The 25,543-nt window shown below is 44.9% G+C and overlaps 1 protein-coding gene across 5 annotated transcripts in view; it reads left to right on the top strand.

The window, feature by feature from the left end:
- Positions 1 to 21,345, top strand: part of ARHGEF6 (Rac/Cdc42 guanine nucleotide exchange factor 6) — a 52,971-nt gene extending 31,626 nt beyond the window's left edge. For 4 of the 5 annotated variants that reach the window (XM_075573230.1, XM_075573234.1, XM_075573233.1 and 1 more), the window contains 11 exons: positions 812 to 958; positions 2,554 to 2,640; positions 4,520 to 4,598; positions 6,301 to 6,440; positions 6,895 to 7,050; positions 8,317 to 8,337; positions 12,413 to 12,506; positions 14,823 to 14,912; positions 17,420 to 17,519; positions 19,805 to 19,859; positions 20,815 to 21,345. In XM_075573230.1, coding sequence (XP_075429345.1) covers positions 812 to 958; positions 2,554 to 2,640; positions 4,520 to 4,598; positions 6,301 to 6,440; positions 6,895 to 7,050; positions 8,317 to 8,337; positions 12,413 to 12,506; positions 14,823 to 14,912; positions 17,420 to 17,519; positions 19,805 to 19,859; positions 20,815 to 20,937 — 1,092 coding nt within the window. In that variant the 3' untranslated portion in view covers positions 20,938 to 21,345. The remainder of the gene's footprint in view (positions 1 to 811; positions 959 to 2,553; positions 2,641 to 4,519; positions 4,599 to 6,300; positions 6,441 to 6,894; positions 7,051 to 8,316; positions 8,338 to 12,412; positions 12,507 to 14,822; positions 14,913 to 17,419; positions 17,520 to 19,804; positions 19,860 to 20,814) is intronic. The other variant, XM_075573231.1, reaches the window with a different exon arrangement.
- Positions 21,346 to 25,543: the final 4,198 nt, after the last annotated feature.

Raw genomic sequence — 25,543 nt, 5'->3', positions numbered from 1 at the left:
ACTCCTCTTCATCGGTGAAACTATTTACTGCCGCCTCCCGGCCCCAAACCGGGAGCAAAATCCGTGCAGAAAACAGTGCAATATTTACCATTGAACTAAATAGGGGAGGGCTTTTTTTGGTATGACGGGGCAGTTCTTTTGCACCGCTTTTGCCCCTGTGGGTAAATCGACCCACTGTCTTTCATGAGATCATGTGAATATTATAACTCCAGTAAAGAACCTAGTGTGTATCAAAAGCAAAAGTGATGTGATTCTGGGCATTAATGGTACCAGGTAAAGCAAGGGGGGGGGGGGGGGGATTCCTGTTCTTTAAATTGTATTTTCTTCAATAAATCTGGGTGCAGTTTTTTGTGCCCTGCAATTGCACCTGATAGAGCAGTAGGGGCCAACTCCAGTCCTCAAGGGGCCACCAACAGGTCAGGTTTTAAGGATATCCCTGCTTCAGCACAAGTGGCTCAGTTGAAGATTGAGCCACCTGTGCTGAAGCAGGGATATCCATAAAAGCTGGCCTGTTGATGGCCCTTGAGGACTGAGTTTGAGACCCCTGCTAGAGTTAAACTCTCAAGAGCAGTGGTTCATGTATACACGTATTAACACAGCATCTGCTGCCAGACTTTATATAGAATTCTAAATGGCCGGTCACCGGTCTCCTTTATTAGCGCTTCCATCAGTAGCCTGGTCCGCATATACATCGCAGCGGGGGCCGCGTGACGCTGTACCTGTTTCTGAAAGTCCGGGACTGGGAGGCAAACGGCGCTCTGTGTCCTGCCTCTGCCACGCCTCCAGCGAAACGCGTGCTGCTCTATTTCAGGCCCAGTGTCAGGAGCTGCGGAAGAGAAAGCAGCTGGAGTTGCAGATCCTCTCGGACCCCATCCAAGGCTGGGAGGGCGAAGATATCAAAACGATGGGCAGCGTGGTCTACATGTCCCAGGTCTTGGTACAATGCGGCGCTGGCGAGGTGAGGGGTGGACATCGGGCACAAGTGTTGATGTCGCCAGAATGACCAAGAGGTGCAGATTTTTTCCATTAAAGTAGGAAGTGGTCAACTCCTATCCCTCAAGAGGTCAGGATATCTCTGCTTCTGCACAGGTGGCTCAATCAGTGGCTCAGTCAAAGATTGAGCCACCTGTGCTGAAGCAGGGATAACCTGACAACGTGACCTGTTGGCTGTTGGTGACCCTTGAGGACTGGAGTTGCCCTCCCCTGCATGAAAGGATCAGGATAGCAGGATATTCCCAGACTGGGCACAAGTCCCTTTAGATTTTGTCCCAAACAGCGTTTGAACCGCGGTTGATTTTGTACAAACGATAGCCACACAATTCCCCAGGCATTAGCGGCAACCTCCATGTGGCCGCCAAAATGTGAATTTTCCAAGAATATTTTTTTTAGTTTTTTGTGTTTTTTTTCTCCTCCCCCCTCTAATATTCTCAAATTTTGTTGGACACTCCCCAAAAAAGCAGCCACTATTTTTTTTTTTAATTTTTTAAACTCCAGATTGTAAAACAAAACCCACTAATGGCATTTTGACACACTCGTCCATCTCTCCGTCAGAGTAAGGCATTCAGTGATGACGTGGTAACTCACTTTTTTGGCTGATCCGTAAAAGTTACAGCACCGCACTTGTACAATAATAATATATATTTTTCTTCTAGAGCGCTGACACTGGTACGCGGCGCTCTACATAGACTTTTGCGGGCGCAATGCGCTCCTGCCCTGCAGAGCTTACAATCTAATTTTGGTGCCTGTGACACAGTTAGATAAAGTGATTTGCCCGGGTTCCCCTGCTTCAAAGCCAGTCTCAGGGCCTTTACTCGCTGAGCTCTGTGTAATGAATATGCTCTCTCATCAGCCCTTCTCTCGCGTAGCAGCATTACATTGTAAGCTTCCCAGGAAAGGACCCCGTTCCTGCATTCATTAGTAGTTCTGCTGAAGAACATGCTTGTTACCCATCAGTGTGAATCCTTTAAAGCTGCAGACCGAGCAATATCCTACATGTGTTTTTTAAATAAATCCGTTCTGTACTATGATTAAACACTTGTTGCATTTTTAAAAAAAAACTCTGAATGACATTTTTAATGCATTACAATGTAACAAGCATTTTTTGTTTTTATAGCAACCATTTACAACGTCACATTCCCTTCCTCTTCTGAAACAGGCTCTGGCACACCCCTTTTTAAGCCCTGCCCTCTCTCTAGCAGTGTACCAATTGTATCTAGTGACTGCCTGGTCACATGATCGTCCCCACAGAACTTTGCATCTTTGGTCCTCTTCTGCTGCACTGACAGCCATTTAGTGAACCCCTGAGCCGAATCTTCGTCGATCAATCACAGGAGAACGGATCAATCAGCAACTTAGTTAATTACTGATCACTGTGTGGATTTGTATTGATGCACATATTAAAGGGAAACAAAAAAACAGCAGATTGGACGGCTGCTTTAAAACTGCAGGGCCGGCTAGAGAAAATGTGTCACAGACAAAGACAATGTTATCTATTTTATCCGAAACCGAATTGACTTAAAAATGTAACCCCTGTTTTTCCTTTATTTGCTCTAGGACAAAGATGAGAGATATTTCATGCTGTTTTCCAATGTGCTTTTAATGTTGTCTGCAAGTCCTCGGATGAGCGGCTTCATTTATCAGGTAATATGTTGGAAAAGCTACTTTCGTTTGTTTTTAAACACTAAAGATGACCTTGTAATGTAAATCCTATAGTGCAGTCACATATCCGTGCCTTAAAGGAGCAATCCAAAGGGGACAATTAACATTTTTTTTACATGGGTTTGAAGCAAGGGGTCTCCGGAGATGAACCCCAGTAATTTCAGCTCTGGGGACCCCACACTTGTGCAGATACTTACGTAGGGGTTGCCGGTATCTCTGCGGAGTTTAAAGGTCCAAGTCTCGCGGGCCAATGGGAAGACACGCCGGATAATGTCACTGCTTCCTATTACTCAGTGGGACATTTAAACGCCACCATTATGTTAGGCACACAGTTTCTCTGCATGCAATAAAATATATGCTTAATGAACCCCATTAATCTCCGCTATGGGGACCCCCTGCTTCCTGAGATACAGAACTAAAAGGGTGAGCCGCTATCTTGCCAAAGTTTAAAGCACAGGGTCACATGGGCCAATAGGAAGCCGCGCCGGATGACGTCACGGCTTCCTATTGGCCCGCAGGACGCGGTAGCTTTGAAACTCCGCCATGACGTGTTCCAGGCGAGCGGAGCAGCTACCGGCGCCCCCTACGGAGGCAAGTATCTCCGGAAGCAGGGGGTCCATGAGCTGAAATGAATGGGGGTCTGCTCTGGAGACCCCATTGCTTCAATCCTATGTTAACCAAAAAAAAAAAAAAACGCCTGCTGATATTACCTCTTTAAATTCTTAAATCCACAGTATTTCCCTCCCCACCTAGAGATTTACATTGTACTAATAAAAGATATCTGTATTACTCAAACTTTCTAGGCTTCTTCTGCTTTTAAAATAGCCTCTCTCTCAACTACGTGCAGTCTCTGCCGCCGAAGCCTTTAAAACTTTCCCAGGCATGTCGGGGGGTGTTTTTTTTCTTCTGTTTCTGTGGTTAAGAAGGCAGCCGGATTTGCCGTGACACAAGATCACAGCAAGTAACAAAAGGTGGACACTTCGCACGCGTGTTGCTGCAGCTTGACCAAAATATACATCAAAGTAACCTGTTATCAGGAGAGACAGAAGCCAATCCAGTAACACAGGGGTTCTCGACTCCAGTCCTCCAGGTTCCACCAACAGGTAAGGTTTCCAGGATATCCCTGCTTCAGCACAGGTGGCTCAATCAGTGGCTCAGTCTTCGACTGAGCCACTGATTGAGCCACCTGTGCTGAAGCAGGGATATCCTGAAGACCATGTCGGTGGCCCTTGAGGATTTGGCCACCACTGCAGTAACGCATCTTATTCTAGGTGAGCCCCCCCCCCCCACTCCGTTCAGATTCCGAGTGTGCATTGCCAGTCTGTCTGTAACTCGTTGAAGGATCACCCGTTACCCTACTGGACATTCACCTTTATTATAGATCTGAGTTACTTGATAGTTTATTTTATGATTTTTTTTTTGGGAGCGGCCCCTTTCTTATTGTTTGTTAATCATGACATTAAATGAACATGGCAACAAGAGGTGACCGTTTTTTCAGTGGTGGGGCAGGGCACTTTGTTCTATTTTCATCCTGCCTGTAAATCACGCTATAAGTATTTAGTTACTAAGGTATGAGGGATTAGTTGCTATATCACTTTTTCCAGGGTGACGGAGCAGCATGGAAATGCTGTAGGTCAGAAATGATATATAAACCGAATCCCTTTTGTAGTTGGGGAATTTTTTTTTTTAACATTTTCACAAGGATCACACACGTGACACATGCGTGACAGACTCAATGTTGCACAATTGCAGTCCAACAAAATGCATTTGAAAGCTTTAAAACAGGGGATTTTGTATGCCTGGTCCAATGAGCAGGTGGGAGATTTCGGTGCACTTATTCTTTGCTTTTTATTTTTTAAAGGGGAAATTACCCTTGACTGGAATGTCAATCGTGAAGATGGAGGAGAATGAAATCAATAATCACGCTTTTGAAATCACAGGTGAGAACGTCTTTCCGTTCTGAAAATGTGCACGATCACAGATCATATCTCTTAAGGATTATTCTGCCATATGACTCATGCTGTGAATCATACGGTATAAGTTTCAAGGAGTACGTTACCAGCAATATCTCGAGTCTTAAGTCACCATGTATGAATTTCCTTTTTGTTAAATACATCATATCCATGGAAAATAATACTTCATAGTATAATAATTTGTAGCATCTGTTATTTATATATTTATATTCTAATTGAAATATATATATATAATCTATATTAGAAAATGTGTCACGGACAAAGACAATGTTGTCTATTTATAAAATATATATATATTTGATAGATCTATCTCCCGGGGAGGTTTAGTGTGAACAAGATTGCACTTGTTAGCCTGGGCAACGTGCATTGTACTTGGAAGCGGACAGTCCAATGACCAGTGGCAGTAGCAGTACCAGTAATGGTCACTGCTACTAGTTGAATACTGAATATCAAGTAGGACAGAAAATATACCCTTTTAGCTGTGGGCCCACAGGTATTTTAGATCTAAACAAAAGGTCAAATATATTAATGTGGAGTGCCTCAAATAGAGATTAATTAAAGTATAGCTTTTAAGACGTAATATCTAAAATATTTACAGTTCCAGTGATATACATTTATCGACACTCAATGTAAAATCGGGTTGGGGGTAGGAGAGTGGGTAGTGATTTTGGCTGATCTAGACCAGGTTTACCCTCAATAGGTTTCTTATTCATTTATTCTCGTAGCAGTGTCTAGAATCACCCTTGTACTTAGGAGTATCTTAAATCGCTCGAACTAGCTGTCTTTAGTTCAGCCCAATGACCATTTGGTCGCTGCTACTAGTTGAAGAGTCCTGCCACAGAGTATTAGCGGAAAAACACACTTCATATTTTTATGTCCCACTTGTCACCCCCAAGAGTTAAAGCCGCCCAATGTCCTGGGTTACCTGAGACCGTCCTATTCTGCGCGCTTCTACAGAAAATCACAAATAGGCCAGGATTAAATGCAAACCGCTTAAAAGGCATTTTCGAAAATCATAATACCGTTTTCTTTTCTTTCTCGCAAACCTGTCCCTGTTGAGCCTCCCAGAACTCCTTGCAGCAAAACCGTGGCAAATATTTTGGTGCACAATGTCCCCGTCGCTTCCACTCGCTGGAAATACACTGGGGTCCATTTATCAAGCCCACAATATTTACAACGGCACGGATTCCTTAGTCCATCGTGTCTCTGAAATCCCAATAACTTTGTAATCAAGTGTCTTCAATTTTGCCCCTGATCTGTCACTTTATTATGCTAACAAAGAGTTAAAATAAAAATTATGATATAGATTTATTGGTATGGATCCCAATTTAATTAAAACCAAACTGGATCAGCAATCAAAAAGTAAATCAGAGAAAAATGAAGGATTTACGTTTTGCTTTTAGTCTCGCCAAGTTTCTTCTTAAATGTATTTTTTTTAAAAAGCAACAATACAGAAAAAAACATAAGTACTTCATTTTTCTTTGGTTTGACTTTTTGAGCGCTGATACAGTGTGGTTCTTGTATAGCTGTATCATATAGGATATGAGGGGATATGTGGGTATAGATGCAGGATCATAGCCCCTCCAGCGGAATTATATGAGTCTGGGCGAGTGCCAGTTCATTCTATTTTGTGATGTGAGTCCCAATTGAATCCATGCTTCCAATGCAGGAATTATGATAGAACGTATAGTGGTACATTGCCACAACAGCCACGATTGCCAGGAATGGCTTGAACATCTTCACCGACTAACCAAAGCCCCCGGGTCTCACACCTCATTGTGCAAGACGCGGTCCTGGACAGGCCACCGGGTAAGATATCCATACGTTGGTTACATCAGGGGTGCCCAACGCCAGTCCTCAAGACCCCTCAACAAGTCAGGTTCTCAGGATATCCCCAGCTTCAGCACAAGTGGCTGAAGCAGTGGCTCAGTCAGTCCTAAAAAACCTGTTGTGGGGGGGGGGAGGGGGGGGAGTTCTTGAGGACTGGAGTTGAGCTAGAAACATGATGATGATGTCTTCAGTCTCCCTTTTTTAACCATAGATTGTAAGCCCTATGTAGCATGGACTCCTCTTCCACAATATTACATGTATGTCTGAAGCACTTCTTCCCATGATCTGTTGTTATAAACCGGCCCTTTAAAATGTATCTATATAATGCCCCTTGTAGTCCATAAACAACAATGCTTGTGTGTGTGTGTATATAGTGTACATATATTGTATTCCATATTGTAACTGCTTCTCTTTATTGTGTTTCGTGTGTCAGCTTTCAGATGGAAGGCAGCCTCAACTTTCTCATCACTCCTACACACCCCCTACCCGGGGCCCCTTGGAACCGCTCAACATCTACAAACCCTGGACCTTAAGCTGCTTGCGACCTGCTCCTCCACTTCGACCTTCAGCTGCACTGGGTTACAAAGAGGTAATGCGCCAAGAAGGGTGGGTCGCCGTGCTGGTCCTTTCTTCCATGCAGTGACAAAGGATGCGCATGCGCGCAGACCTGCAGTTTCCCCTTCTGCACATGCGCGAACTCCGTTCTGCGCGTGCGCAACCTCGGCCGCCCCCAGGTGAAGTTTTTCAGGATTTCCCTGCTTCAGCACAGGTGGCTCAGCCTGTCCATGCTTCAGCACAGGTGCCTTAATCAGTCCCTGCTTCAGCACTGGTGGCTCAATCAGAGCCTCTGATTGTGCCACCTGTGATGAAGCTGGGCTGTCCTGAGAACCTGACCTGTTGCGGGGGGGGGTAGGGGGGCTCTGAGGACTGGAGTTGAGCACCTCTGTATTACAAAACGCTGCAGAATGGCTCGTTAGAATTACAGCCCGTGGCATGGGGGCGTGGAAATGCGCTCTAGTTTTGGATAGTCTGCGATTCTCAGGATGTATGTCACAGTAGTTACACGCACCTGATAAGTTGAGTTACATCCTTTCCTGTTTGATGCCAGTGAACACGAGAACAGCTCTACAGTTTCGATGCTGGGCCTTGCATGGCACATTCAGTAGCATATCACATAAAAATGTATGTGCCTCTTAAAGGAACAATTGATGCGCTGATTGAGCTGAACCCCATTAATTTCAGCTCCGGGGGCCCCCTGCTTCCCGAGATACAGACCTCCACAGGGGGTGCCGGTATCTCAGCAAAGTTTAAAGCTCTTGTGTCACGCCGGCCAATTGGAAGCTGACCCTGATGATGTCACGGCTTCCTATTGGCTCACAGGGCGCGGGAGCTTGGGAACTCCGCCATGACGTGACCCCTGCTAGCGGAGCGGCTACTGGCACCCGCTACAGAGGAAAGTATCTCCGGAAGCAGGGGTCCCCGGAGCTGAAATTAATGGGGTTCAGCTCTGGGGATCCCCTACTTCAATCCTACAGTATGTTAAACATGTAATAATAACTTTCATGCTTGGGTTGCCTCTTTAAAGTCCTAAACCAATGAGAGTTGAACAAAACTCCAAAAAGTGGGAGCTATTCGGCCTGCATGTGTGTCATCATGTACTTTATATCTCTGGGTACGACCTGTCCTGTTTATTGTAACATTGCGTGGCATTGAATTCCTAAGTTTTTCATGAGAACATTATATTTTAGAATAAGTTTTTATGTTATTTTAGAATATGACTGCAAGCAGACTGTCCAATATTTTCACCTATTTTCTCTCACGTTTATCCTTCTCTTTCTCTACATATTCATTTTAGAGGATGTCTTATGTCTTTAAGGTAAGGGTAGATCCATCTCTTACTCTGTGCAATAAGAACGCTTCTCTCTGCATCTCTGAGTTCTCTCTTGCTTTTGTCTGTCTAACACATGGGGTGGCCAACCGCAGTCCTCAAGAGCCACCAACAGGTCAGGTTTTCAGGATATCCCTGCTTCAGCACAGGTGGCTCAATCAGTGGCTCAGTCAGAGACTGAGCCACTGATTGAGCCACCTGTGCTGAAGCAGGGATATCCTGAAAACCTGACCTGTTGGTGGCTCTTGAGGACTGCGGTTGGCCACCCCTCGTCTAATCGCTAGAGATGTTTTTAATTTTAAGCAGAGTAAAGAAACGCAGGTTCAGAATTCTGCATTAAGCCTTATGTTGAAAAGGAAATATTTCAGTAGTTTGCAAATGGAGTGTAAAATGTCAAATATTTTGGTGCATCTGTCAACTAGATTTGAAAACGGTGCAACAAATACAGACTTTTTCTGAGCGTCTTTCTTTGCTTTCCGTGTGCCTGCTTTTTTATTTTTGCACTTACAAGACCGTCTGAGCTATTTGTTGAGGCTATTGTCGGCGCAGAGCAATATGCTGCAAGGAAGTCGTCCGCACCGGAATCTGCGAGAATCCATAGTTATTGAGCCCACTATGTAAACGGAGGAACCAATACTGCAAGCTCTTGGGTGGCAGGATAACCATTTCAAAACGCCATTTAAGCCTTAATGTTTCTCCATAAAACTAAATGTTTGGAGCAGGGGTTCTCAACTCTGGTCCTCCAGACTCCCCAGCAGGTCAGGTTTTAAAGATATCCCTGCTTCAGCACAGGCGGCTCAATCAGTGGCTCAGTCTTCGACTGGGTCACTGATTGAGCCACCTGTGCTGAAGCTGGGATATCCTTGAGGACTGGAGTAGAGAACCCCCTGCTCCCAACATTTTGCGCTACAAGATCAAGTATATAAAGGGGATACTGAAGACACGTGGAAGGAATAAGACATGGAAATTGACTAAATGCATCTGCTTAGCGAGAAACAATCTTGTGTGGGAAATATCCATTTATTTATTGATAGATTTGTATTTTTTATTTTACATAAATGGAACCCAGGTGTTCTCCGGAGCTGAAGTGGGGTTACTTTCACCTCTAGGGAACACCCCTGAGATACCAGTGAAGGTGCAGGGTTAATATTCCCTCCTGGGGAAACAATATGGATGCCCACATTTCGTTGGATCCATCGTCCAATAGGAAGCCACAACCTTGGTTGCGGCTTCCTATTGGACGATAGCGGCGGACATGTTTTTCTCCATTAAGGGAGTGCCAGTAACTTCACTGGTGAGTCTTCGACTGAGAATATGAAGCTGGGATATCCTCAAAACCTGACCTGTTGAGGGAGGGGGGGGGGGGGGGAAGGGTAGGGCATGAGGACTGGAGTTGAGCACCCCCGTCGTGGGGACTGACGCGGTTCAGGTAATTAAAATAAATAGTTTTCCCTATGCTATTGTAGCACACACCTCTCTATCCCCTGTTATTGCGAGGCGGATTCTGTTTAATCCATGCCTAGCTCGTTGTGTGAAGGCATTTCCAACTCCAGTCCCCCAGCTGGTCAGGTTTTCAGGATATCCGTGCTTCAGCACAGGTGGCTCAACTGTGCCACCTGTGCTGAAGCAGGGATATCCTGAAAACCTGACCTGTCGTTGTCCCCATGAGGACAACAACAAATAAAATCCCCTTCATGTTATTACAAACCCAGTAACTACACAGATGGAAGATGGGTTATGAAGCATATTGGCCCATATTTAGACACCATCGGGCACAGGCAGATACCTTATGGCCCGCCGCTTAGTAGACATGGCCCATAATGTCTTCTACTTAGAACCGATTATGTTAAATGAATTGAGACATGGATTTGATGGGGCTGGTGACCGATCTTGTCTCCGGGTTTCTGTTGATTGAAGTTACACTGCTACAAAAAATGTCCTAATTCAGGCCAGGTCCTCATAATCACCTGGAAACCTAACAGAATAAAATACAAAAAATGCAAGGAAACCAAACCAACTCGCAAGCTAGAGCAGCAGTGTGCGCTGATTTCAATGTTTGTTTTTTTTGTTGTTTTTTTTACACGCTTCAGGAAACCTCTTCTCTTCCCGTCGTTCCCAACACATTTAAAAATTGTGGGGGGGGGGGGGGGGGAATCCGATGCTCTGTTTTGGAGATCAAAGCGTCTGAAATATTACGTGTCCGGGAGGTTAAAATGAAGCTGTTCCCCAGGGCCTAGTGATATCTAAAGGCGACCTCAGGCCTAGTGAAATCTAAAGGTGAACTCAGGCCTAGTGAAATCTAAAGGCGATCTCAGGCCTACTGAATTCTAAAGGCGATCTCAGGCCTAGTGAAATCTAAAGGCGACCTCAGGCTTAGTGAAATCTAAAGGCGACCTCAGGCTTAGTGAAATCTAAAGGCGACCTCAGGCCTAGTGAAATCTAAAGGCGACCTCAGGCCTAGTGAAATCTAAAGGCGACCTCAGGCCTAGTGAAATCTAAAGGCGACCTCAGGCCTAGTGAAATCTAAAGGCGACCTCAGGCCTAGTGAAATCTAAAGGCGACCTCAGGCCTAGTGAAATCTAAAGGCGACCTCAGGCCTAGTGAAATCTAAAGGCGACCTCAGGCCTAGTGAAATCTAAAGGCGACCTCAGGCCTAGTGAAATCTAAAGGCGACCTCAGGCCTAGTGAAATCTAAAGGCGACCTCAGGCCTAGTGAAATCTAAAGGCGACCTCAGGCCTAGTGAAATCAAAAGGCGACCTCAGGCCTAGTGAAATCTAAAGGCGACCTCAGGCCTAGTGAAATCTAAAGGCGACCTCAGGCCTAGTGAAATCTAAAGGCGACCTCAGGCCTAGTGAAATCTAAAGGCGACCTCAGGCCTAGTGAAATCTAAAGGCGACCTCAGGCCTAGTGAAATCTAAAGGCGACCTCAGGCCTAGTGAAATCTAAAGGCGACCTCAGGCCTAGTGAAATCTAAAGGCGACCTCAGGCCTAGTGAAATCTAAAGGCGACCTCAGGCCTAGTGAAATCTAAAGGCGACCTCATGCCTAGTGAAATCTAAAGGCGAAGTCAGGCCTAGTGAAATCTAAAGGCGACCTCAGGCCTAGTGAAATCTAAAGGCGATCTCAGAAGCTAGGGATTTTTATCACCAGAAAAGGAGCAGGACATGCTCTGGTATTGCGAGGTGCTACCATTATATGAGTTTAAATCATAAAGGATTCTGGGAGGGGGTGGCTGCTTCAATTCAACCACTTAATCACGTGACTTGTTTAATGTGTGAAGTTGGTTTAACTGCAGTGTTGGGTCACTTACACTTTGGACTTGCCCATTTTAACTTTTTGCTTTCTACTACATAGAATGCGCCTGTAATCTAACTATATAATACATTTGAATTAAATTAAAGCCTTTTTTTTTTGTGCTAAGCAATTTTATTTTCCGAGTTGAGACTCCTTAATATCCATACTGTTTGATAATACCATTTCCAGAAATAAGTCGCACAAGGCTTTTGTATTCTGTCTCTTCAGTAATTAGGTGTTAAAAAGGTGTTTTTCGTCAAATTGAGCAGAAGTGACTTGATCATTATAAGCAGATATACACTAGCAATATAACTCCACTAATTCACTACAATACTACCTTCTTTATCTTTTCTTGTAATACCTAGGGATATTTAAGCTTGATTTACAATGGGTTATTTATGTATGCCTCATGTTGGTATATACCAGGGGTGGCCAACTGCAGTCAACAAGGGCCAAAAACAGGTCAGGTTTAACAATATCCCTGCTTCAGCACAGGTGGCTCAGTCAGAATGACCTAGCCACCTGTACTGAAGCAGGGATATCCTGAATGCCTGGTCTGTTGGTGTCCTTTGAGGACTGGAGGTGGCCCTTCCTGATGTAAACCAATGCTAGTTGTTGTTTATCTGTAGTCTGCCATTTTGGCGCTATCTTGGAGCAGTGGATGCTTTGGCCTTTAACTGTAGGAAGCCGTACTAAAACTTTGTGTTGTATCGTCGCGACTGAGGCGAAATGCTACAGCTATGTCGGGGTAAACTCGTTATCTCTGCAGGAACCCAGCAAGAGCCCGAAAACCGTGAAGAAATTCCTCCAGAAACGAAAAAACGAGAGGAAGCATTCGGACGACGATTCTGGTTTCAGAAAAAGTACGAGCTGCTTCTTTTATACCGTTTAGCAATTAACAAAGAGAGGTTTTCCAGAATGCTCAGTATGGTAAATCTTTGTTATAGAAATATCAGTCTGTGACTATTCATTGCTCTGGGGCAGGAGTGGCCAGCTCCGGTTCTCAAGGGCCACCAAAGGTCAGGTTTTCAGGATATTCCTGCTTCAGCACAGGTGGCTCAGTTGTTGACTGAGCCACTGATTGAGCCACCTGTGCTGAAGCTGGAATATCCTGAAAACCTGACCTGTTGGTGGCTGTTGAGGACTGGCGTTAGCCACTCCTGCTCTAGGGCATAATTTTTAAAGAAATCTTTGCTCTTCCCTGCACTGGCATAAAATGGCTGCCTGGAGCTTCCTTGTGGGTCAACCAATCATTACTAGTAACATCATTGCAGGCGCCACTGGCCCACATATGTGCTCCAAGCAAGGTCATGGCAGCCATTTTTGCTTGTAAGGGCAAGTGACCCAAAGAGCTGATATTCCTCAGCAACAACAATTCTCCCTGGAGTCATTTCCAGGTTCCTTCAGACTCCAAAATGGAACCAGTTCTGAAGGAATAGAAAGTGAAATTGCTGCTCTTGTTTTAGGTGGGAAAATTGTAACTTGTTAATCAGCAACATGACCAGGCTGTTGAGATCAAACCGAATGTGACCTTTTGATCTAAATCTGCATGTGGGGTTGATTGTTCTATTTCCTTTTGAACAGAAAATGCTTTGGAGGGAAACTCGCCAATATCATGTGTTAAACTGCGCTGCTGTTGAATCTTTTTATTAGTGTCTCTTTTTTGGGGGGGTTCGTGGAAGGGGGGGGGGATGTAGGAAGTGGCTTCCCACAGACGAAAAAAAAAAATATATATATTTCTATACAACAGAGCGATGATGATATGCTGTAGCATTGCAGTGCCTGTAGGTTTTTTTGTTTTATTAGGTTTTTCAGACGTTATTGTTTTGATGTCTGTTTAGGGTTGCCATGCGGCTTCTCCAAAAATACCGGACACAATGGTGAAAGGTGCAACGCTCTCGAGACACAAGCACCCCTCTCGCCACAATCCGCTCCATGCTGTTTCCTCCTCTCCTTGGCCCCACCTCTATACTCCTAACACCACTTCCTGATTGGCTGCTGCTGGGTAATACAGCCAATCAGGATGGAGGAAGCTGCCCAGCCCCTTAGCAACAGCCCTGCTCTCTCCCTGCTCGGGGAAATCCCTGGTCCCCCAAACCGGTCAGGTGACTATGTCCAGAGAGGTAATACCGGACACATACATGTCCAGTATTATCTCTCATTTTTTACTGGACAGAGTGTTCAAATACAGGACAGTCCGGTTCAATACTGGACACCAAGGAACCCTACAATTCGGTTGCTTAAGTTTTTAACTATATGATTTGTCACGTTGGATGGAGCACTAGGACTTTTTGTCTTTTTGTCATATATGCTGTGAGATCACAATCTCCTTAGCACTCTTTTTTTGACACACACACACACACACACACACACACACACACACACACACACACACACACACACACACACACACACACACACACACACACACACACACACGGTGTGGAGGGTTTGGGTTCTGAGCTTACAGGGGCTCTTTGCGTTTCTAAATTTATATTGGTAATCACTTTTTTATTTGAACAGAACTATTACCAACCATTTGAAAATCTGTTTAATAGTTTAGCGGGCATCTATTTCCTATGTTTTCAAAAAAACATTTTTTCAGGCGTTCGGACCATTTATAGAAAATGCTGCCGCATACGGTGTAGTCGTTGGGGTAGTATTTTACGCCAGCCTGCCGCACATTTTGATCCAGGCACAGCACGTGTTTAACGAGGAAATCCCAAGGGGGCGGATTTTTTTGTTATGAATTTCATTTAAAAAAGAAATATATATGTTAAAGCAGGGGGTCTCAGGGAGCTGAACCCCGTTAATTTCAGCTCCGGGGACCCCCTACTTCGGATGACACTTACCTGGGGGCTATTAGCTGCTCCAGTCGGCTACCAGGGTTCACAATATGTCCGCTCTTCAGCTTTTTCCCGGCTTGCTGGCCAATAGGAAGCCGTGACGTCATCGACGTGGCTTCCTATTGGCCCAGCTGAGGCGGAAGCTTCAAACCTGAAATCCCTGCTTGCTGAGCCAGAGCACCTACTGCGGAGGTAAGTATCTCTAGAAGTAGGGGGTCCCTGAAATTAATGGGGTTCAGCTCCAAGAGACACCTGCTTCATTTCTGTATTAAAAAAAAAAAATTGCGGTTTTTGATTGCTGATTAATCATGTTTTATCTCTTTTTTTTTGCAGGTACTGTTGCTTTGGAAGAGGACGCGCAAATTCTTAAAGTAATTGAGGCATATTGCACCGGTGCAGGCATCCAGCAAAACCTCAGTTCCTGTAAGTCAAATTCCTCTCGTTTCATGACAGTCGGCAATTTCAGATGATCAAAGAGGAGAGGAGAGAGGTTTCACAGCCGTGCTGGGGTAGAGATTCAGTCACCGGGCGTTTATCGTGAAATCTAGCCATTTGCTTATGTACCACGGCTTGTTTTCGTGAGAATTGACGACCGAACGTGGTCACGTTTGATGTTTGTTCACGGAATATATTTTCCGATGAGTTTGCCGCTGAAGGAATCGGGCGCTACAGCGCCGCTTCTTCTGCGTTTGCTTAAAGGGGGCAGTTCTACATAGGACCCCAGTGAGCGAATGGCAGTGTAATTAGTTACAGCAGGGCTTCTCAACTCCAGTCCTCAAGATCCACCCCCCCCCCCCCCCCCCCCACAACAGCTCAGGTTTTCAGGATATCCCTGCTTCTGCACAGGTGGCTCAATCAGTCACTGCTTCAGCACAGGTAGCTTAAGCAGTCCCTGCTTCAGCACAAGTGGTTTAATCAGTGGCGCAGTCTTTGACTATGGCCACCGTAGTCATCCAATAGGAAGTCGCAATGTCATGACTGCTGTTGTGGCTTCCTGTTGGCCCGCAGGACTTGGTGGCCATTTTATTTCCCAGTTAGGAGCAAAAAGTACACCAGCAGCTAAAGCAGTTAGTAGTACTGAGGTACTGTGAATGTCACGGTGAGGCTCATGGAGAACTTGTATGCCGTTCATGCTTTATACACCTCACTGCTGTCGGCATTCATTGGTTTAAGAGACAGAAGAGGCCATTTTAACCTCCCAATAAACAAGGGGTAAATTCAGACCGGGTTTTTGAAATGAGGGATGCTTGGCGCTGTTAATGTTACCTATTTTAATGTCCCTCTCCATTTGTGTGTTCAAATACATTTCTAAGGTTATGTAAAAAAAAAAAAATATGCCGGGTGTCCGCGCGAGGCCTCTATAATACACTTGCTTTCCCTTCCAGCGATGCGTCGTCCTGGTAACCCGGCATCAAATGACGCAGCGGGGTCACGTGACATCACGTTACCATGGCGACGTGGCGTCACATGACCCCCACGCGTCATTTGACGCCGTGGTCGAGCGGGTGGGGGGGGGGCGAGGAGTGCAGTCAGGGGTGCGCACACTTTTCCCCGTGCGCACCCGGTCTACCTTTTAGTTGTTTCTGCTGGAAGACGGGACAGCAGCGTGGCTGTGAAAGGGTTAAAGAGTAGAAAGCTAATGTGTCTACAAAAGCGAGACCGATCCTTATCTTATTGTTTGTAGCATGCACAGGAAATAAGAATATCTTTTCATCGGCGCTAGTCATAATCGGCTCCATTGTACACATGTAATTTACTTTTTTTTTTTAATCACAGCAATAGTTGCACTAAGCACAAGTAATATACATTTTATACACACACACACACACACACAATTTGATAGCGTTAGATATGAACGTGAGTGAGTGATTATTGCGCTTAAATCTCATAGATTTAAATGTGAAATAATATACTATTACACGAAACTAAAATACAGTACATATATAGTAAGGGGGAGAGTGCAGATATGCTGATCAAAGAAAAACGTTGGTATTGTAAAGCAGTCTCTGAAACAGTATAGTAATGATGAGAAGAATATTGAAGTCACTTGAAGATGCACAAAGTGGTGTGGATCGCGTGGGGTCTCACTGCAGCTGCTTCGGGCGGCCAATTCCAAAACAAGACCTCTAAATGCAAGAAGGAAGCAAGGGCTCCATGGTGAAATAGCGTTAATACATTGTATCATAACACAAGTATAATAAATAAGAATTATTGCGCTCACAAAAGTCTTCCAGTCTGTGGTGCAAAATTCTCTAACGAGGGCGTGTGCTCAGAAAGAAAATCCGTTTCTGCCTGGAAGAGGCGCCAGACACGCGAAGACGGTGTCCGGAGCCGACAGATACAGCCGCGTCCCTTTGTAAAGTCCTCCGTTTCCTGCAGAATTTGGGACTCCCGCTCTAAATTCCAACCCAAAGCGTTTCGTCCGACGCATTTTGCAGCAAAGACTGGAAGTCTTGCTCTCAATGTGATTTTAATGGCACTTTTGTGAGTGCAATAAATCCTATTCTTTATACTTGTTATATTAAATATTTCACTATGGAGCATGCACGTTCTTCTTTTCAGGGGGGAGGGTGTGTGTGTGTGTTATTTTTTTATTATTGGAAAAAGATTCAAGGCCCCGGCCCCCCACCGTGCTCCCAGGGTTTAGAGGAAATTAATGGAGTACAGTGGCAGCAATTAGTGAACTTGAACAGCAACACTGTATCCTGTGTTTTTACTCCCAAGTTAAAATAAACCTTGGACTTTTGGACGTGTGGGCAAATTCAGGATTTCTTTACATGCTAATTTCTAGTAGCAGTAACTGGACCTAAGACGCTACATTACTTTAACTTTAACTGTTTCTGCTTCCTTTGCATACGTAGGTATTTCCGTGTGTGTTTATGTATTACACATATAATTGAAAAAATGTATGATGTGTTCCTATTCTGCAGGCTCCCGCAAAGATTCTGCCCCACAAGTCTTGCTGCTAGAGGAAGACAATCTAATTATTGAGGAAATGAGGAGCAATGGCCAGGCTGTTACAGAAGAGAAGTAAGGGTCTCCATGGGCTGATCACATAATGCATATTCTATGTTTATATCACTGAACTCCCTAGAGCCGCAAAACACCTTCCACTGCATTGTGCCCCCCAAAACTGGAACAGTCTACCCGAGACTCTCACAGCCGCCACCAGTTTAAGTTCTTACAAAACTAAAACTGTCTCACATTTTAATCTGGTCTGTAACTGGTACATATGCCTATATTATATATTATCTCTAACTGTGCATGCTAGGTCTTGTATATAATGTATACCCTGTTCACTTATGTAACTGTATTTGTAACATGTACTATTTGTCTTCATAACTCTGTGCCCAGGACATACTTGAAAACGAGAAGTAACTCTCAATGTATTACTTCCTGGTAAAACATTTTATAGATAAATCTTTTTTTTCTTCTGCTAGGATTGAAGCAGGGGGTCTCCGGATCTGAACTGCATTAATTTGCTGCCAGAAATACCTTTTTGTAGGGGTTGCCGGTATCTCTGCCAGCAGAGACACGGTGTGCCTAACATAATGGCAGCGTTTAAATGTCCCGCGTCTCGTGGGCCAATGGAAGCAGTGACGTCAAACAGTGCGGCTTCCTATTCGCCCGCATGGCCGGGACCTTTTACACTCCGCAGAGATACCGTCGACACCTACAGAGGTAAGTATCTCTGGAATCAGGGGTCCCCCACAGCTGAAATCATTGGGGTTCAGCTCACTAGACGCTCTGCTTCAATCCTAGAACAAAGGAGATGTAGTGCGAGGTGTTTTGCTGCTTTAAAGGTGCGATTCCGCCTAGGGTGTTTTTTTGTTGTTTGATTTTCTAGGTCGGGAAACGGGGGGGGGGGGGTCTCCAGAGCTGAACGGTGTTAATTTCAGCTCTGGGGACCCCCTACTTCCCGAGTTGTTTGTCTCTGAAGGTGCCCCCCATCTCGGTAAACAGTATGGAGGTTTATATCCCCCGCGGCATGGAGGCCAATAGGAAGACGCAACGTCATCCATCACGGTTTCCTATTGGCCGCGGGAGATTTAAGAATCAGGAAGTATCAGCAGCACCAACGGAGTTAAGTATCTCATGAAGTAAGGGGGCCCCCAGAGCTAAAATGAATGTGGTTCAGCCTTGGGGACCCTCTGATTCGAACCACTTTAAAACAAAAATATGGTAGGAATACTCATTTAAATGCGTGCGATGCCTGCGGATGTGCTTGCAGGCCATGTGAGCAGTGAGGGATTATGGGATAGAACGTGTCGCTTATCTTTGTCATTTAGGTTGTTACACAGGGGGAGAGAGGCCCTGTCGGACAGATGTCTCCTGGGTGAGGAGAGGGCAGGAAAGGCCCCAATCGCAGGCACTCATACTCCTCAGTACATAGGGCAACCATCTAATATCTCCTCTCCTTTATTCCCATAGGGGAGTATACCTTATGTAACCTTCCTCTCGAAGGGACACAGACAATGCCTTGGGCTTATACTCCATTGCAGGAGTATTGGTAATATTCTGCCACTTCATGTATACTGTATACTATCATCACTGGATCTACTTCATACCAGTAATTCCTTATACTCATCTGTGCCCCGTTTTGCAGGCAGAATCAAAGGTGTTTACCAGCGTCGGTCAGCCATAACCCCCCCCCCCCCGATCCTAGTGTGGTTGACCAGACTGAGGTCTTCTTTTTATGTTATTTTCACGCATTTGTTTAAGCAACTTTGTCCCCTTATTCTTTTAATGAGCCCTATTAAAATAGTTTGTTTTTAATATACTCGGACTCTCTCACTTAGTACTTTGGGGGGCTCCGTTGTTTAGCCTCTAACACACAGGGGCACCGTTCATATTCATTCCTCCTACTAGTGCTACCCTCACCATCGCCCATTTAACTCTACAGGTCTCTACCTCCACCCCGTCCTTCTGCAATGTACTGAGTAGTATGAGTGCATGCAATTGGGGCCTTCCCTGTCCTCTCCTCACCTAGGAGATACCTGTCCGACAGGGCCTCTCTCCCTGCTCATATCTGCTGTTTCCCCCCAGTGCACCGACCCTCCACCAAACAGTGTATCAATATAGGTTGAGTGGGTATCCCCGACTCCAGTCCTCACGGGCCACCAGCAGGCCAGGTATTGGGAATCCCTGCTTCAGCACAGGTGGCTCAATCAGTCGAGGCAGCGATATCCTTAGAACCTGACCTGTTGGTGGCCCTTGAGGACTGGAGTTGGCCACCCCTGCACTAACCTATCGTGGAAGTACTGTAAATCTCAGAACACCTTGAGCGTACTGATGATAGCTCTCCTTTGTTCTAGGAGCCTCGTAGACACAGTTTATGCATTGAGAGATGAGGTCAAAGTACTAAAACAGGTAAGAAAATTGCACATTTTGTAATGGGTACATGGCAGTAAGACTGAAAGGGTTATGCATCAATCTCATGGCTTATCCATTTTTCTGCTAAATTGACTTGAATATGTATTTCTTAACTAGAAGCGCTATACAAGAACATGCTATTATTAATGTCCGTTTTTTCTTTGTACCCTTCATCGGTTCTGCGCAGTGTCCATTAGCTAATGTTGTAAGCAGTGGCGGATTAAGCCCCACTGGGGCCCTTAGACACCAACACTTTGGGGGGCCTTTCCTCAAGACGGCCCTCCTCCTGCAGCGTTGTGTTGTCATGGAAACACGTTGTGGCATCATTTGAGGTCGGGTCACCATGACAACGTGACACTGCAGGAGGAGGGCTGCTCTGGAGAAGGTAAGAGATACCTCTCTTACACACACACACACACACCTTACCTTGGGTGAGGTGCGGGGGACTCTGCAGCTCCCTCCTCCGGTCGGGCGGAAGTTGGATCCCGGCACCGACAGGAGGAGGAAGACCATGGCAGACAGTCACCGCCGAGCTACTGCCCGGGGATCCACAGCACCGGCCCACCGCACCCTACGGGGCCCCCTATCCTTGGTACGTGCTTAGTCTGTAACCCGGCACTAGTTATAAGGAGTAATATATGTACGCAATAATATGTATACATTTTAGCACATTGCACTATGTCTTTAAATACATTTTTATATGTCTTAAATTGCTCTGACGTTACGTAGCTTCCCTTAGGCACCAGATAAAAATGTAGAAAAGTAAAAACACATTTAATTTAAAAACAAAAAACCGTCTGTGTAATGGAATAACGGTTAAAGATCACACTTGCTACCTTTCCATTGAACTGCAAACTGGCAGCAATGTTTCCTGGTTTAAGCTTTGTCTGTTTTTGTTTTGTTTTGTTTTACTTCTGACCTTTTCGATCGCCTCATTCTATCATCCGAAAAGGAGAATAAAAGAATGAAGCAAAGTCTGGACGAAGAGCAAAAGTCCAGAAAGGAACTGGAAAAGTTGGTCCGCAGGATGTTGAAGCAAACCAGCGATTGCGCGCGGGACGATCCAACTCACTAGTCCGTCCGTCCCCGTCCCCCCCGTTCAATTTGGCAATCTAACAAAATGGCCGATGGCACGCATGGTTAATATCTGAAGAAAGCAGAGTTGAGTGGTTCTTGGTTAGTGAATGGGGCTCTGTATGTTGGAGACAGTAGAACTTTTATGGACCCATTTTAAATCTGGGAGCTACTTTGCACTGCTTTTGGTACATCCTCCAGCCATGAAACTCAACCGCCCCTTATACACTGTGTATACAATGTCAGGGTTTCATGCAGAGGCAGGACAGGGTGGTTCCCCGCTTGGCTTCCATTTTATCTTTGAAAGAATGCAAAAGAAGCTGAAGCCTAATATTAGTATGGAGTTGCAAGCATGATATAGGCCTTCATAGGGCAGGGGTGGGCAACTCCAGTCCTCAAGAGCCACCAACAGGTCAGATTTTCAAGATATCCATGCTTCAGCACAGGTGGCTCAATCAGTGGCTCAGTTGAAAACTGAGTCACTGATAGAGCCACCTGTGCTGAAGCAGGGATATCCTGAAAATCTGACCCGTTGGTGGCCCTTGAGGACTGGAGTTGGCTACTCTAAAGTATAATTGTAAATCAATTCAGGGATGAGACGCCAGTTAAAATGTATACAACATGATTGGGTGAGTGGAGTTTAGTAGTATGTATCATTAAGATGTATCACTGTTGTTGCATAAGATTTAGGCAATGGCTCCTTTACCTCCCCCCCCTCCCACCACGACGTGTTCTCCCTTCTGGTGATGCATTTCCATTAACTGTTTCCAAAACTGCAAATTGTATAAAAATGATCAAAACTGCAAAGCCCCCTGGAGCCAAATTGTGAAGCGAAGTGGACTTCTTATCTTTCAAGAGTTTGAGAATACCCGTATTTGGAACTCCCTGTTTGGGAAATCAATATGACCGTGAATCAGAATCTCTCTACGATGTCATTGTGGCAATGATGTCATTGTGGCAGTGATGTCACTGCTTTCTGTTGGTTGGCTCTAGCGGCCATCATGTGTTTTTTCCACTGAAAGTTACATTTCTCTGGGACTTTCCTGAGCTACAATCTGTTCAGTTCTAAATATGTGACTACAAATAAAGCCGAGAGAATGTAGGGGACTGCTAATTTAACCTACTTGCAAATCGGGACGTTGGTTAAAAATTAAAAGGAAGGTGAAATGTGTAGATCTGTAAATGATCATGGTGTTTTTGTAAATGTGTTTCCCAACTCCAGTCCTCAGTGACCCCAAACAGCCCATGTTTTTAGGATATCCCTGCTTGGGTCACACAGGTTGTTCAGCCAAAATGATTGGGCCACCTGTGCAAATGCGAGGATACCCGTAAAACCTGGAATGTTAGAGGTCCTTGAGGACTGGACTTGGGAACCACTGTTCTAAGAGGTTCTCGAACAGTGGATAGGAAATCGGGGGTTCATTATACAAGACAACTGTCTGAGCCAATGTGTTTAGTGTGTGAAAGTTCTGTGCCCGAGGCATCTGTTACGCGGAATTCTAGGGTCTTGTGATTGGTCAGTGTCCCAAACCTTAAAGCGTATTTTTATAGCACTATGTTATTTTTTGTTTGATGGTTAAGTCTGACCACCGTTTTTTTTATTTTTTTTAAACGAACTTTATGTGCTTTTATTTTCGCAATGTTAAGTCGCACTGGAATTTCTGCCTTGTGTCATTTCCATAGTACTTTTGGAAGATGTGATTTAGACTCTGAGTTTGTCCTTTACTGGCCTTTAACGCCGTAAAACCTACACGCGTCCGGCTTCTACTTCCGCTGGTTGGAAAAGTTCAGAATCCATTTGGGTACGAGCCGCCGGGCTTGAATTATTGCAGTTCATACACAAAAGGACAACCTGCTCACTAGAAGCCGTTACTGCTCACTGACAGTATTCACTGTGTACAGAGCAGATAAATGGGGTTGAAGTTTGACGCTTTGTGTGCATTTTTAGAACAATCCTGGAACACCACGTTACTTGCATAGAATACCTAATTCCAGCACCTGCCTGTTGGGAATACTTCTGTCGCATTTGCCCTTTTTACGTTGGCACTTGTTTATTTTTTGTGACCCATCACGTTTCAAGTATCTAGAAAATAGTTGAATTATTTCTTCTTTCTGTGAAATCCTTAAATGGCTTGTATGTTTCTCCAAACAGTTTAAAAAAAAACCTATGCAGATCTGTTTGATCATAGGAATTTGGGTTATGTGCTGAACAGAACTAAACATTGTAATCATATTTTGGGGATAATGAATGCACATGAAATTATAGGCCTTGTTTACTAAACAGTGCTAAGCCCAAAGGCCCCTTTTAGCCCTTTCCTTATGGCTTCCAAGTGTTTAGTAAATGTAGACAAACATTTCTGCTTGGATATAGCCCAGATATTATGCTCTTGCTCTTTTTCCTCTTTGCAGAGGTCTTTTTTGGAACCAATGCTGCAACTTGAAATGTTCCTGTTAACTTTATAGACAAATTCATTTTTCTCTAAATTAGGGGCGCTCAATTCCAGTCCTCAAACCCCCCCCCCCCCCCACAGGTCAGGTTTTCAGCATATCCCAACTTCAGCACAGGTGGCTCAATCCATCCCTGCTTCAGCACAGGTGGCTCAATCTGAGCCTCTGATTGAGTCACCTGTGCTGAGGTTGGGATATCCTGAAACCCTGACCTGTTGGGGGGGGGGGGGGGGGATTTGAGGACTAAATGACACGGTAACTTCAGCATTCTTTCATGGATTCTGTTGACTGTCCAACGTCAACAGACTAAGATGTATTGCCCATAAAGTTTTCAAACTAGTAAACCTCTTGTAGAGTAGCAGCGTGATCTTTGACATTGTGCTCGCACCAGGAGATTAAAGCGCGCTTCCTGCACTGTGACTGTCCGTTACGCGCAATAAATGCTGCTTCGTGTGGATGGAAGTTGGAAAACACCATGCAGTATATACTTTTAACAAGTGCCTGAGAATCAATGATTTGCAGACTGTTCTGGGACTGGCAATGGTTTCCATATCTTTACTTTATTCGTATGCAATTTATAAGTGCGGGCGCTTGTGTTTCAAAACTAGTCCACTAGTCAATTATGTTGAGGTATCCCAAGAATTGTACGTCAATATATGCAATAAGTCCCAAAAGTGCAGTTAATAACTGTGATGCAATTATAGTATTTTTTTTTTATGATGGCTAGCAATGACCTTATTTTTAATACTTTGATATGTAAAGGCCCATAGAATTGTTACATGTGTGTTCCTGTGTGTATTACAACGGTACAAATTATTTTCTTGGGCTGAATCGATGATTTTAGAAATGTACTGTGCAGGTCATTTTGCAATTTATGCATTTATTCCGAGTCCTATGAATCCAAAGAACAGATTGTTAGAGGAAAACAAGCCATGGGTGGAATAATATCCGCGTTTTGTGCATCTAGGCGGTTTACTGTATTTTGTAAATATTGTGCAATTCTGTCATATGCTGAATGCCGTGTAAACAGCTGTTTCATTTTATCTTATGTACTGTATATTTCTGTTGCTATTTTCCTGGATCCATTTTTTCAAACGTGTTTTTATTTCGAATTACTTTTTGTATTGCTACTTGACGTTTTCAACAAATATAAAACATTTTTGGGGAAAATGTGTTTGCCGTTAAATTTGTGTAATTGAATGTAGAAATAGGAGAGGGACCAGGATTGGGGGGAGAGATCCCCAGAAGCAAGGAGGAGAAGCATGGAAGGAAAGCAGACTTGTGAGGAGGATTTGTAGGGGTGTGTTGCGGAGGGGAGTCAAAGGGCGCAGATACAGGAAAGGCGTTCATGTGAACCGAGGAGAGAGGGCGATACGGGAACAGAGTTAGAGGAATAATGAGGATGTTAGAAAGTTGTAGCTTGAAAAGAAGTGAGGTTAGAACAAATATAAATAGAGGCGGCGAGGCAGTGGTGGTAGTGTAAGTTGAGTGGTGGGTACTGGGTACTGGGCACTGGAAATGGAGTTACAATGTGCAAAAGAGTGTGAGATGTGCTAAATCCAATATATGAATGGTAGTGCTCTCGAGTAGTGTTTCCCAACCGGGGTTCCGTGATACCCCGGGGTTCCGTGAGAGGATCGAAAGGGGCCACAGGATTTCCCCCAATCTCCCGGAGACGACAGGGGGTTGCACAGTTTCCTCTATCCTGATTGGCTACATTACCCAGCAGCAGTCGCCAATCAGGAGGAAGTGGCTGGAGCCTGTGGGGTGGGGGCCAAGCATGGCCCGGAGAGAGGTGAGACTGTGTGTGTCTGTCCTGTGTGTATTTTGTCCTGTTTGTGTGTGTGTTTTCTGTGACTCCCTGCCCCCCTCTGATTCCTGGGACTCCCTGCGCCCTCTTGTCTGTGTTTTCTGTGACCCTGTCCTGTTGTTGGGGTGCCTCAGAAACTGAGCACTGTATTTAGGGGGTGCCAGACAGAAATAAGGTTGAAAACCACTGCTCTGGAGTGAGGAGTGCTGTATCTCCTTGAGACTTTGATAGAAAACATCCTCCTTTCCAGCACAGTTCAACTCCAGAATCCAGGCCCAGGGGGTGTGCAGTTGCCCACAGAGAGATTTACTTTGAAATCACCTAGATTATCTATATTTTACTCAATTAC

Source organism: Ascaphus truei, chromosome 16 (genome assembly GCF_040206685.1).
Source record: "Ascaphus truei isolate aAscTru1 chromosome 16, aAscTru1.hap1, whole genome shotgun sequence".
In the NCBI taxonomy this organism is placed as follows: Eukaryota; Metazoa; Chordata; class Amphibia; order Anura; family Ascaphidae; genus Ascaphus; species Ascaphus truei.
This window is presented reverse-complemented; position numbering and strand designations above follow the sequence as displayed.